The following is a 14,047-nucleotide window of genomic DNA, read 5'->3' on the forward strand; positions in this document are numbered from 1 at the left end:
TTGCTTCCTCCTAGGGTCTGCAGAGAGGGGAAAATTAGAGATGAACAAATAGTTGATTTTTTTTTTTTTTTTTTTAGTGTGGTGGCCGAACCAAAAACATCCAAAAAAAAATTCAAAGCTAAACCCTGATTGTTTCAACGTTTCCAACATAAACCATTTCAACATTTCGTTTAGAAAAAAGCATTTGTTTTTTAATAATTTCTTTTCTTGTTGAAATGAAAAACTGAAAAGATTTCATTGGGGTTGAACAATCAGTTTCAACCAGATAAAAAGGGAGGACAAAAATTCTGGAAAAACATCAGAACAATTTGCTGAATTCACCCCAACTTCGCAAATGCTTTTGGTTGCCCCAAAACTGCATCTTTATGGCAAACTAAAAAAACCCAGCATTCTTCTGAGTCCCCAGAGCTGACCGTGTCCCTTCGGCACGTACAACGTGTCACATCGGCACGAGGCCCCGTATCTGTATTCATGGGGCACCTGGGGGTTTGCGGTTTAAAATGTACAAAAATAGTTTTTAAAAAACTGAATAAATGTGCTAATAGGCACAGTTTTAGGGAAAATAAATCTCAGCAACCGTGTCAAACCTGTTTGTCACCCCAAAGCCATGCTTGTTCCAGCCTCTGCTACAGGAAAGGGGGATCACACTGCATGATCTAGCCCCATCTGAATATCAGAGCTCTGGCCAGGCCGAGCTGCTGCTGAGTTGGTGTCATGGCCCTTTAGCTGGCGTCTCCTCCACGCTGCTAACCCAGTGTGTGTTTCAGAGTAGCAGCCGTGTTAGTCTGTATTCGCAAAAAGAAAAGGAGTACTTGTGGCACCTTAGAGACTAATAAATTTATTAGAGCATAAGCTTTTGTGAGCTACAGCTCACTTCATCGAATGCATTACCCAGTGTGTGATCATGGTGCACATTTCATATTCATGCCAAGCTGGAGCCGCTGGCTTTGGTAATTGTTTAACTTCTGAGTGCCCTGGAGAGGCTGCTGCACCCCTAACCTGGCATTATTTGGGCCATGCCAAGTCGCTCGGTGTCTTTGCTCTGGCTGAAATCCTTTTAAAGATTGTGTTTATATCATAATCAGAAAAAGCAGCCTGGAATTAGGAGAGAAATTCTAAGTGCTGAGGCCTGGTGCCCAAACTCTGGATGTATCCGGACAAACCTTTGTGTGTGCACATGAGAGACCAAGAGAGAGAGAGACACACTCACACACACGCGCGTTACCTCTGAAGGGTATAAAAAAGCCAGAGAGCACAGGATAGAGGAGGCATCTTCCTCTTAGAAGCCAAAGCTGGGTCACTTACAGACTTGACAACTCTTCTCTAGAGTTTCACTCTTTGCTGTACTTGGAGGCTTCCAAGCTGCCTGGCCAAGCCTGGGCTGTGTATTCCTGGCCTACAGCCCATTTGTAAAGTAGGACAAGGTCTGGCGTGTCGAGCCCTTTACACAAAGATGGGCTTCCTGGGTACAGACAAATGTCTCTCCTGTTCAAACTGCTTCACTAAATAAACCAAAGAAAGGAGACCGTAGTTACTGTATCTATGGAAACGTTTCTGTGGTCTTAGCAGGGAAGGGCTTTCGTGACATATAATATTTATAGGCAGGGAAGAATTCGATTTTTGTCAGTAAATGTTGATTTCATCACACACACAAACTGTGGAAAAATATTTCCATCAATAACCATCAAAATGTTCAGCTGGGGAAAGTGCTGCTTGAGAACCTGTTAGTTTGGTTGAGGGACCGGCCCTTGGCACAGTTTGGCATGCGCTGTCGGCAGTTTGTGTGTTCAGAAATCTGTCACTCAGTTTTTGGACTCTCACGGCTGCTGTCTGATGTCCCCCACAACTCCCCACCGCATTTGAAAGGAATGGATATGATTGATAAAAATCTTTAAAAAAAAAAAAAAAAAAAAAAAAGCACTTAACAAATAAACATCAATTGCCTGAGCAGTGACGCTAACGACCAGTTTAGTAGATTTTTTTGGAAAATGGCTCCAGATTTAAAGTTAATCGCAAGCTGGAGCGTTCTGCTGGCTTGGGGCCCACGTGTTCGACACCTGGCAGGGCCGAGCACACACACAAATGCTCTCGCAGGTATTCGCCATGTACAATAGTGCACAAATAGTCAACAGCTCTTCTTCTGTGCCTTTAAATAACTACTTGTGCCATTAGCCCAGAAATCCTGCCTAGGGTTAGATTCTAAAACATTTCCCCAACCTCATTTTAAAAAAGAATATCTCCCACTTGTCCAAGTATTTCATCTCGAGCAGGGGCCCCTCCTTTTCCCTCCCATGCTGCGTCCTGCTCCCAAATCACACCCTCCCAACAGCACTGATAGCCGCACCCCTGTTTTTCTTCCCTGTGTTCTGAGCTTGCTCACTTTTAGGGGCAGGATTTTGGAACAGGGCTCGTACAGCTGGCAGCTGCCTCCAGACCAACACGGCATGAAGGAAAATGTCTAGTTCTTGAACAGTACTTACCAAGAGATGCTAAAAATAGGAACAACACTGGCAGATAGCCATGTGTGCAATTGATCCCTCCTCCACCCCCACCCCCGGCTGTCAGCAGGAACCTGCAGTGCCCTCAGTAAATGTTCTCTCTCTTCTCAGGGGTTGGTGCCATGACTTGGTCCCCACTGGCCTGTGGAATTGTTTCTGGAAAATATGATGGTGGAATCCCCCCTTACTCTAGAGCATCTTTGAAGGTGAGGAAGAGACTGCAGCATGATTTGTGGGTTGGTGCTAAAGCGTGAGGGATGCCAGATGGAACGGTGTCTCTTTATTACCCCTTGCATCTGAGGTTTTATCTTGCAGCCAGTATGGGGGGTTTCTGTTGCCTCCCAGTACTTGGTCTCCTTGCTTGAGGCCAGTTTGGTTTCAGGGTCCTATGAGGGGAGCTGAGGGGGTTGATTCTGGGGAACTGCACTACCCCTCTTGGAAGGACAGGCACTGTAGGCAAAACACAACATTCCCCCCTTATTTCAATGAATTCTGCACCTGCATTAAGTAATATGGTGTCGGAGGGGATCTACCTTTAATTAGCCGCCTGCTGCAAAGGTGTGTTTAATTTTACTGCAGTGTCACAACTGAGACACCTCACGCGTTCTGGTCCTTGTGCTAAGCATTCCTGTGTGAGGGTCACCCCATTACCGAGATCTCTGGCTAGAAAGCCGCTTCACTTCATGTTCCTTGTGCGGGTTTGGGGGCCATACAGAATCCTTGATATCTTTGCATTATAGCTCCAAAGATTTATGGGAAGTCCCTTGACCGTATGCCCAAGTGATAGAACACACACACAATGAACCCCATTTCCATTGGATTGTTCCCTCTGCGTCTGTGACACTAAGTTCAAGTGGAAGAACCCCCTGCACTGGCCTCTGGACCTACAGTGAGCACGTCGCCAGTTCCCTTTGACTCCCAGAAGCACCTTTCCATTGCTTTCAGGAGCTAACCTGGGTCCCAAGCAAGTGCTGGCGTCAGCCTGTCTGTGTCCCCAGCCAGTGACGCCCCCTCTCGAGAAGCAGACTGGGGAGGAGGCAGATGCTAAAGACTCTTTCCCCTCTCCCTCAATGTGCCTCTTTTCAAAGGGATACCAATGGCTAAAAGACAAGATCCTGAGTGAAGAGGGAAGGAGACAGCAAGCAAAGCTGAAGGAGCTGCAAGCCATTGCAGAGCGCCTGGGATGCACCTTGCCACAGCTTGCTATCGGTAAGCAGACTGCGAGACACAGAGCAAGAGCGATCGCCCGCCCCCGCCCTTTGTCACTAGAGTGCAGCGGAGGGGCACTGGATGAGAATAGCCTCGTTCCCTGGCATTGATACCGAATTCCAGACCATTCGACCCAGCTACTAGCTTCTCTTGTGCCTGCTCGCATGAAAAGCTGCTCCGAGGAGACTGGAATTTCATTTCCTCTATTCACTAACCACCATTGCCCCGAGTCAGGTGGAGTCTGTGGCTCAGTCACTTCAGAGCGGGAAATACCAGCCTCCATGGCCAGAGAAAGCCTAACCGAGGGGCCCTCCCTGCCTGGGCACATCTCCCCCACCAAGCCCGCCTCTCCTGGCCATATAAACATGCTGTGGGTTGTACGTGCACAGCACCGTGCAGCGAGTTCTTCCACTCGCTGGACACTTTGGCCAGTTGTGACCGGAGAATGAAGAGCTGCTTCTGCAGCTCCGCACTGCATTTTTTATTAATGTAAAGAATGATGTGTGTGCTCCGCAGTGAACCCCCTGTACGTAGCTCCCCTAACCCTTTCTGTCACTCCAGCCTGGTGTCTGAGGAACGAAGGAGTCAGCTCAGTTTTGCTAGGCGCTTCCAATGCAGACCAGTTAATGGAGAATATCGGAGCGATACAGGTCAGTTCCATATACAGCCTGGCAAATTTCCCTTACTTAAAAATGTAGGCACAATCTTTGGCTTGCTCAGAGTTTGAGTTGCTCTAACTCCTTATAGAGTTTATATCGTTAAAAAGAAATTAACTATATTGCAACTGTTGTAATAGATCAGGGCAAGGTAGGATGTGCCTTGCAGCTGCACTTGTTTTGCAGGTATTAACGAGGGCTACTACATGGGACTAATTTAGTGAGAGGGGGGCTTTAAGACTTTGACTTGGTGTCATGGCTCATAAGTCCTTGGATCAACCTTCGTGAGAGCTGTCAGTTGAGCTTTGGATCGGACCTTTAACAAATCACGTGTTTTCCCATAACAGATTCTTTCAGTGAACCAAGTTATTCTGAAAACTCTGTTGTTTAACCCATCAACCCTTCTATTTAGTAAATTGTACATGATACTGAAGGAACCAATAATGCCTTGAATTCACATACATGTGCTTTATTTCTTTAATCATGTATTTCAGCCGTTGGTTTTGGCTGACTGCTTTCCTGTTTACCTTTATTTTCCAAAGCGGTCACGCATGTTATAGAATTTTTTTTCCATGCTATAATTTGTGATTGCAGGGAAGCTCATGACCATCACTAGATCAATCAGCTCCTGCTGATCCCTGTCACAAACGAGGATGTAGTTTTAGTATTGCCTGCTGGTCAATACAGTTTATTAGTGAGCATCTTGTGCATCTCGATACTATGTGCTGTCATTAATACCTCCTTAAACTCCACCAGTGACCACTTATCCCAAAGCCAGCAGGGGAATGTTGGCAGCTCAAGTTTTGCAGGTTGTTAGGTCCCTTGAAACAACTTCCTCGTTGACTTACATTCTGATTTTCTTTGTATGTTTGTTGTGTACAGGTTCTTCCAAAATTGTCCTCTTCCATTATACACGAGATTGATAGTATTTTGGGCAATAAACCATACAGCAAAAAGGACTACAGATCCTAACTGTGCCTACTGTCCCCCTGGACTCACTCTTAACTCCTAGCCTTCTGTTTGCTTGCTTAAGCTTTACTGAAGCCAAGTGAAGAGTGTGATTAGCATCAAAAGAATACAACATGGCAAGATGTTATAGAGAAATTGTTTAAAATGTTGCTGCAAGATGACATATGCTTATTATGTAACATTTATTTTGAATGCAAGAAGAGTCACAGATTGGGAAGATTTCAGGCGTCTGTGCTTCCTTTTTTAAAAGAACAAACTACTTTTTTCACAAACACATACAGAATATCACTGCTTTTCATTAATTCCAGCTCCTATACGATGCGCTTGAATATTCAGATCTGACACATACACCATTTAACTAAGAATTATAATCTCTGTTCCAAAAGCAATGCTGGCTTTACAATGATCTGGCTAATGTGAGGTGGAGGACTGTCTGTTAGATGTCTAACATCTAAGCATGTTAGAAACAGCTGTTTCGAAAGTTCTGCTTGCATCTCCCAGCTGGTTTTGTTCTTTAGTTTGTTCTGTATATATTTCTGTTGGAGAAGATTGAATACTTCAAAAAATACAAAGTGAATCAGCCAAGTTGTTGGCAAGCAGCTGTAAGAGTTCATGCTCTGCGATTCGGTAGCCTCCCCAAGGCCCTCACTGGGGCCGGGAGTGTTTGTCGCAATGCTTTTTTTATTTTTCTGGTGCCTCATATTGATCTTCTGAGGTGGTGTTGCTATTCGCACAAGGCCTGAGCCAACTGGGTTCCAATCAGGGGGCTTTCTTTCCCTGTGAACAGGCTACGTCCTCAGCCCAAGCACCTCTTGGCCTCAGTGGGCTTCCCTGGAGCTTTGCAGAGGTCTGAGTGCAGGGCGCAGTTTGTGACTTTGAACAGAAATGATGTGTTGGCATTGAAGGCATTTCAGTAAGAATCCCTCACCATGCTGCTGCTTTTCTCTCCAGCAGGCAGTGCTATTTTAACACGAGCATCTTGCTGGTTTCATTACTTCCTCTATCATTCACTCAGGTCTAGGTTCTCATTTACAACTAATGTGAAGTTTTACATGTATAATGTTTTACTAAACATTTTAAACAGTGTAACTGCTTAGTATGAAAGAGAGCAGAGACCTTCAATTAATCTCTGTCCAGAAAACATCCAGCTTTAATTTTAGATGCTTGATTTCCTTAACACCCAGAATCTGTGATATTTCATAAGCAATCTCTCAAACTGCTTGAGCCAGCCATTGCTTTAAAAGGAGCAGGGCAGACAGGGATTTAGTTTACATGTGTTCAGTGGACAATCATGGAGCATCGTTACCAGCTGCACACAGTAAATGATGGTAATGAGCAATTTAATCGAAGAGGATGTCTGACTAAGGAGTTCAAGCCACCAGACTTGCGGCTGTGGCTGGGTGCTGCTCAGTAATGTGGACACTGCACACTGGATTGAACAGCTGTAGTGCATATTTTTGAGAATCTTTTGCCTTTGCAAACAAACAAAATATTTTTTGTATGTTACAAAATCATTATACTTGTTTCAGATCCCTGACTTGTGTGGGCTGCCACCTAATATGGTACCAACTTTCCCCTAATATTTCAGACTGCATTTGTAGGTACTTGTTTCACTGATGACATATGTGCACTGCTATCACAGGGAGATATTAATTTGAGAAGCAGATAACTTGGTCTCGCTTGCCAGATGAATTACTTCGGTAGACTGCTAGGTTCCCCATTTCCACTAAAGATTAATCTCATCTTTAGACTGATTGTTACAATGTTGTGGAACCACTGAGTCAACTTGATATAACAGTCAACAAATACATATTCATTTCCTGTCCTAAACTCGTAGGTAACGTTGCTGGTGCTGTTAAACGGATACCACTTTCCACCCCAGAGGTGGCTGCATTTCACTGTTGGCTATATGGATCCCTTTGGGATGGTCCTGCAAATCAGATGCTATAGGATAAGCCACTTCACGCTAGTTGGTCTGAGATGTAAAAGTTTTGCATTACTGTAGTAATCACATACTTCAATTTTTGGTATAATGTTGGTAGTATTTTTCTCATAACCACTGCATAGATAACAAGGGGCTAGTTCTTGGAAATTTGGAACAGAATCTTTTAGCTGTAGTCTGCCATGTGCTGGAATGATTCTGCACCCTAAGGTAAGTACAAACCTATCTATTGGATTGTCTACAGAGCAAGCAGAATAATGCTAATGAACAGTGATAAAGCACTGGTGGTGAGGAATCATTGTTCCCCGGCAGGGGTTAATGTTTTCAAGGACTCTGACTGCATTTATTTAGGTTTGACAAATATTAGTGCTTCTATTCCCCTTTTTCTCTTTCAAGGGGCAGCTGGTCCAAGCACAGAGCACTCCCCCAGCAACACTCAGGGAGCTGGGAACTTGCTCTGAAAATGCAATTGCATTTCTTGCATTAATTGGCACTGTTTTGGCATTTGTACAGAGATTCAGTGTGTGTACATGGGTCACACAAACCTCTCTAGCACAACAGGATCAGAGCATTGCCCTAACCTACAAAAAATAACACACATCTATTGGCAGGGCATTTTAAAACATCCCTCAGCTGTGACCTCCCACCACCGTAGGTTACTGCAATGGGAGGAGAGCCAGCTATCTTGTGGAAAGCTGATTTGCTTGGAACATTTTTGTCTTGCTCCTTTTTAAAAGGCATTTCTGCACACCCCCTGGACTGGTCTCTTTACAGCCAGTGGTGTGGGCTCGGCCTGTCTCAGGTCCCAGCCCAGAGGTCCCAGCCTGGGCTCAATCCCAAGTGCAGAAAGACAAATTGTGATTTGCACCAGTGCTGTTTGTTCCTGATTGACTTTGCAAATTAGAATATAAATTACACCTGTGCGTGACTCTGCTGGTCTGCAGCAGGAGTCTGAACCCCACTGTAACCTCACCATACAACCAACGTGCTCAATGCTGTCTTGCTGAGCCACTGCTGTTCCTGCCCCCCATCACCATCCAGCCCCAGCCATAGACCCTGCCCTGTTGTAATCAAAGCGTGATTATGGCCAGCTGCCTTAATGGTTCTCACACAGAATGCTGCTCTGAGGACTTTGTACGGGGCTGCTCAGTGTTTCAGGCCTGACGCTTGTTGCTACTGAATTTAAATTTCCTTTAATATTAGAGTTTGAGTCTAGATTAAAAGTTGTACTATTTTTAAGCTGGTGTAAAAATGTGGTTGGTCAGTTGCATGAGGTGTTAGCTTCTTGCAGCGCTGCATGTGTATTGGGGCGGGCTGTGTCCTGCAGGCAGTCAGGATGGACAAGAGCCTGTCCCAATACTCGCGGTGCTCTGCCATATACTCTGTGAGCAGGGGAATAAACACCTGGCTTGTGGGCACTGAGAAAGGGCCTGTTGCTTGGATATCAGCTGCTCTGTGGCTCTGTGAGTAGGCTAGTCAGCGATTCATTTACCTTGGTGGTGGTGGTAAACCCCAAACAGAAATGCCCCAGGAAAGCTCAGGGTGTTGCTCCCCAGGGGGCAGGTTTAGGTCTCCCAGCGTAAGGAATGGGCAGGGTGAGTGAAGAATGGTGACAGCCTTGCCTACGATTGCACTTTAACAGCTGTTACTTGTCAGGCTTGTCTAATGTTAGCCCCAGCCCCAGCACTGCAGTGTCCCCAGGGAGCGCTGTGTGGTGCTGCACCTGTTCCGGTGAACATTATGATAAAAAGGGGGAGGAACCACCCCAGACACCAACGCTTGCTCCTATGGCCCTTGAGTGTCCCCTCCCAGAGCTGTTCAAGGGGTTTTCCACAACTTCCAGTTGCCTTTTCCGGTCTGAGCCTCCATATCCTACCCCGGAGATTTGCTTGGTTTCCTGTGTACTTTGTTCTGGGTACAAGGCAGGTAACGCAGGTGAGTTTTGGCTGTTGTGTGTATTACTGTGTTCTCCCCGCCATTCAGCGAGCCCTGCTCTTTACCATTGAAAATTCCACTGCAGCCAGTAGCTGTGAATTACCAATGCCGGTTATTGTCCTGTCTTGCATTCAATCCTTGTATGTAAATAAAGCGCTTTCTTTTTTGAGAGAGAAAGCGAGAGAGACATATCTAGGGTTGTGATTATTACGCTAGCTGTAACTGCATAAATGATAGACAAAGCCAGCCGACTGCATTGTGCTGCTGAATGATGATTGCAACTGATATTCAGCTATTGTATTTATGGAATGACAAAATAAAAGGCCAGCCTGATCTGTCTGTAGGAGGGTTTCCTTGGCCGCTTTCGAGCAAAGACATTGAGAGCCTGGGCTGCATTAATCCCAACGGGGGGTTCCTGCACCATCACATAATGGCGCCCGTTGGGTCCCTGCCATGGCATTACTGGGGCCAATCATGTGGCTTCCCCCGTGCTCCAAGCCCAGCACTGCAGGTTCCCCATTGCTTCCTGTGGCTGCCTGTTTCAAGCAAGATGTGATGTCCCCAGAGGGGAAGAGCATCACCGCTCTCAGCACTGAGGCTGCAGAAACCCCTGCTGCCAGCATGGTGTGGCTCAGCGGCTGCAGGCCTTGCTCAAGCTCAACTCCCACTCCCCTCTGCGCCCAGTGGCTTTCCAGGCCGTGGGAATAATTCAGCTCTGCGACAATTGATCACCTAGGTTTCAGGCTGAAGGAGCTGAGCATGGGGCCTGTATTTCTGTTAATGTGCGTTTCAGAAACCCCGTGTGCTGAGCGTTTGGAGGAAGGGAATTTCAGCAGATCTCAGCCCTGCCTTTTTCATGCCCTCATGAAGGGGAGGGAAAGCTAGAGCCTGTGCATGCATGTACCCCCTCAGCGGCCACTTGCCGTCTCCTGGAGACGGAAACACCACATGCCGTACTGACAGAGCGATGAAAGGGTGGGTAGAACAGTGTCCTGCTCTTACTGTACTGATTGTGTCAGACCTACCTACTGCGTTTTCAAGTGACTCACGGGGCTGAAGACACACACACACCCCAAGCTGCCTACGGCCCTTCAATTTCCACTCTGCTGCCGAGGCGGTGGCTGTAACAATAAAAATAATTGGGAAACATTTTTGTTGACTCCTTTTTTAAAGGATTTATTAAAACACAGAAAACAAAAACAAATACACACAGAGTACAAAGTAAATGTGATTTGTGTTTGCTACAGCTGCCAGAAATGCTCCTACAAAAGGTCAGCACGGTTCATTTAGTATCACAAAAAAAACAACCCAAGAATCATGAAGGCGAAGTAGCTTTAAATGCTTCTGGTTTTCCCTATTCCCCAAATCTTCACTGCCTTAGTCTGTATTTCACTGGAGCTTTTACCACTTGCTCAGAATTGTTGCATAAATCACTTCTGTAGATGACCATGTCATTAGGAGGAGTTAATACTGGCCCCACTGTCCAGGCATCAGTGCCTTTCCCGGTTGCAGTTACTGGTAGGAGTCTACGTTGTAGTAGAAAAAAAGCAGCTTAAAAAGCTTTGTGGGTGGGTAGGTTTGAAGGGGGGGTGGGGATCATTTTTAGCTAGTGTAACATAACCAGCAGTGAGAGCCTTTTAAAACACTCATCTCCTTGGGGGGGGGAGGTATGGAAATGGTTCAAACACAGCCTAGTGCCAAGTAATCTTACCCAAAACAAAACACTGCTACAGGAAATCTAGCCATTCGGGAGGGAATCATCACAAACAAACTTTGGACAGAAGAACACACTGGTAGCTCTGTAAACAGCAGAGATATGAACTATAAGAGTTGCTAGTTTCCCCTCCACTAAAAGCCTTTGTACTCATTAAAAAAATCTTCTTGCCACAGTGCATTGACTGCCTCTGCACTAGAACAGGGCCTGCCTGCAAAGACAAGGCTATTGTTTGCCCCCATTCCATGCTTGCAACTCTTCAGTGTCCACTTCCAGCGGCTGGGTCTCGGGAGTGGAATGCCCAGCTGTTGCAGAATGCATTTCACCCACATGTGCATGCATCCCCACCACAATGCAGCCACCTCCCGAGTGCATGTTGCATTAGCCTTCCCTGGGAGACACACTGGTACCCCTAACAGTCCTGACTGAAGAAGCCCTGTTCCAGGTCAGCCAGGATCTGGAGCGAGCACTGACAGCTGTTCTTTTTCCTGTGTCACATTGTGCTGGGGGCAGCCAACTAGCCCTGTGGAGAGAGAGGATGGGGTGAAAAGCTACTGATGCAGAGTTAATACTGGCCCTACTCTTTTCAGGCACCATGCTCTTCCTGCCATGTGCCTTTCACTGTTACAGTGCTGCAGCGAGCCACTGCAGTGCTGTTAGCGAGGAGGTTGAAGGAGCTGGCACAGTGCAGGGAGACCTAGCTTATTAACAGACCTAGCCCTACCAGTGAGTAAGCCAGCCACAGCCTTCTGCATTGCATATGCCACTGCCCTCGGTCCAGAGGAGACAACTGACAGATGATTGCCATCCCAGAGCCTGGATGTCTTCCACTGTCCCAGCAATTGCTCACCAAGCCACGCTGGAGTAGGGCTATTATTTCATTGGGAGGGTGATGAAGCACTGGACTAGGTTCCCTAAAGAGGTGGTGGACTCTCCATCCTTAGAAGTTTTTACAGCCTAGCTTGACAAAGCCCTGGCTGGGATGATTTGGTTGCTGTGGGTCCTGCTTTGAGCAGGGGTTTGGACTAGATGACCTCCTGAGGTCTCTTCCACCCCTCATCTTTCGATGATTCGGGGGGGGAGGGGGAACGAGCGCTTCCTCTCTCTGCTCCAGCTCAAGTTCCAGAATCCAGTGAACCACCAAGCCCCGGGAGAAGGTTCTGGCTGGAGCAGAGCTGGATATGAAGTGATGAGGGAATACAAGGTCGGTAGATGCAGCATTTGGCCCAGGAGCACTTCCCTGACACTCCTCACTCCTCTCCTGGCAATCAGTGTCTGTGCCAAGAAAGTGCTGGCAATGTCAGGTGCAGAGAGGAAGAGGCTCCAGCTGGGTGTAGGGCCCCCCCCCCCACACACACACACACACACCAGTGCTTGCCAAGCAGCAGCTCTGCCGGCACACAGGGGGCTCCTCGGCGATGGATGGCTTTCACCACACAAGCCGCTGCTGGTCACCGCAGGCATGTGCTGTGAAAGGCAGATTAGAGAGGGCAAAATGGCTCCCCAAAGGAGGAGATGACAGCACAGCTGCTATCTTGGGGCACTGGCCTAGGGGCAGGCAAGGCAGACAAGCTGCCCTTTTATTCTCTGACCCGGTAAGAAGGAAGCCCCCAGCCCTGTGGCTCAGTAAATGGATACAGCAGACCCTAGGCTCAGCTAACATAACAGTGCAGGGTCTTTGCTGTCAGCAACTCAGCTCTCACGCCAGACTGGAAGAAATGTTTCTTTGGGGGTGCAGTGATCTGGCAGCCTGCAGGGCAGCCTAGAGCCAGGGACCTGCTCACCAAACCCCACACAGAAACAAACGCCTGCTTCTTACACCAACAATCCCCAGCTCCCCACGCTGCGTGTTACCTGTGAAGCCCGGTGCCAGCTGTCCGCACTCTGGGCCACGCAGGAAGGGCCTAGGAGACTGGCATGTTCTCTGACAAGTGTCTATGGAGGTAACTACAGCACCTGGATTGTAGCTCATGTCATCCTAACACACCCAAGGCTTCGCCTCCCTGAATCCCACGCTGTCTGCTAGACCAGCTAGATCTGTGTATTAGCGCTGAAAACTGCCCTCAGTCAGCACAGGCTAGGCAATTCATCTGTTCAATACAGGCCAGGAGTCAGTGAGCAGTCAGGAAATATAAACACAAGATCATTTAACCCATTCCCTGCAGGTGAGACAGACATACCAGGGATCTCCAGCAGCATGTGTGTTCTCCCTTGGTGCCTGCGGAGAGTTGGCAGGACAGCGGGCGCGTTCTCCCTGTGCATACACGGGACATTTCAACAGTGGCTGAAGGGCTTGACGTGTGCATGCATTTGCTCAAACACAAAACGGACATAAAAATAGAACCACCCTAGGAGGCTACAGAAAAGAATTAAGCCTGGCTCCTGACACTTCAGGGTAACTGGACTAGAAACAGAGCTTCCAATACAGTCTCCCTTTACATGTCGATAAAACCAGAGACATAAATACTGTTACTAGATAATCCCTTCATAATTCAGCCAACATTGTCAAGACAAACTCTTCAAGTCTTCAATAAGAAAGTGCAAAAAATGTACAAGGAAATGAAATCCCCTTCTAAGAAGTTCTTGAAATGGGCTGGGGAACGGTTTGTTTTGAAGAACACTTTAAAATGTGAGCAAGGCAGCCCCTGGCCCCAACACCCCCTGGGCTGAGAGTTAGTCTTCGATGCAGATGATGTCACCAAGCTTCCCCTTGCGTTCCAAGGCTGCACCATCTTTCAGTGACTCGGCTACTTTTTTATCGGGGTGGCTGGAGGGCGGCCCATTGGGTGTCGCTGCAAGAACAAAAGTGAATGCGTTACAGGCCACCTGATTTCCATTCCCCTCCCTGTCATGTTGGCTACCACGTGCACGGAAACGCAGTGCAAGGTGACGGCATAGCGGGCATGACTGACCCCAGGGAGCAGAGAAGGCAGGGCCACTGGCCAACCTAAAGGAAACGTTCTTAGAAGCAAGCACACCAGCTTCATTCCCCAGCCCAGCACCCGCGTGCAAACACATCCGTGTTCAGTTCACAAATAAGCACCACCCGATAGCAAGGCAAATGCAACATTTACACAATAAGGTGCTTATGGCCCAGTGCACACGGCTCCACTGCTCGCTCCAG

General features: G+C 47.4%; 2 protein-coding genes across 19 annotated transcripts in view; one reads left to right on the forward strand and one right to left on the reverse strand.

Moving 5' to 3' along the window:
• KCNAB2 (potassium voltage-gated channel subfamily A regulatory beta subunit 2) overlaps window positions 1-9,542 on the forward strand; it is a 109,226-nt gene extending 99,684 nt beyond the window's left edge. For all 14 annotated transcript variants that reach the window (XM_038377076.2, XM_038377083.2, XM_038377082.2 and 11 more), the window contains 4 exons: window positions 2,610-2,704; window positions 3,587-3,707; window positions 4,269-4,357; window positions 5,246-9,542. In XM_038377076.2, the coding sequence (XP_038233004.1) occupies window positions 2,610-2,704; window positions 3,587-3,707; window positions 4,269-4,357; window positions 5,246-5,335 (395 nt within the window). In that variant the 3' untranslated portion in view covers window positions 5,336-9,542. The remainder of the gene's footprint in view (window positions 1-2,609; window positions 2,705-3,586; window positions 3,708-4,268; window positions 4,358-5,245) is intronic.
• A 1,874-nt stretch (window positions 9,543-11,416) lies between these two features.
• CHD5 (chromodomain helicase DNA binding protein 5) overlaps window positions 11,417-14,047 on the reverse strand; it is an 86,835-nt gene continuing 84,204 nt past the window's right edge. For 4 of the 5 annotated variants that reach the window (XM_043500045.1, XM_038377055.2, XM_043500043.1 and 1 more), the window contains exon 41: window positions 11,417-13,715. In XM_043500045.1, coding sequence (XP_043355980.1) covers window positions 13,597-13,715 — 119 coding nt within the window. In that variant the 3' untranslated portion in view covers window positions 11,417-13,596. The remainder of the gene's footprint in view (window positions 13,716-14,047) is intronic. The other variant, XM_043500046.1, reaches the window with a different exon arrangement.

Source organism: Dermochelys coriacea, chromosome 18, assembly GCF_009764565.3.
Source record: "Dermochelys coriacea isolate rDerCor1 chromosome 18, rDerCor1.pri.v4, whole genome shotgun sequence".
NCBI lineage: Eukaryota > Metazoa > Chordata > Testudines > Dermochelyidae > Dermochelys > Dermochelys coriacea.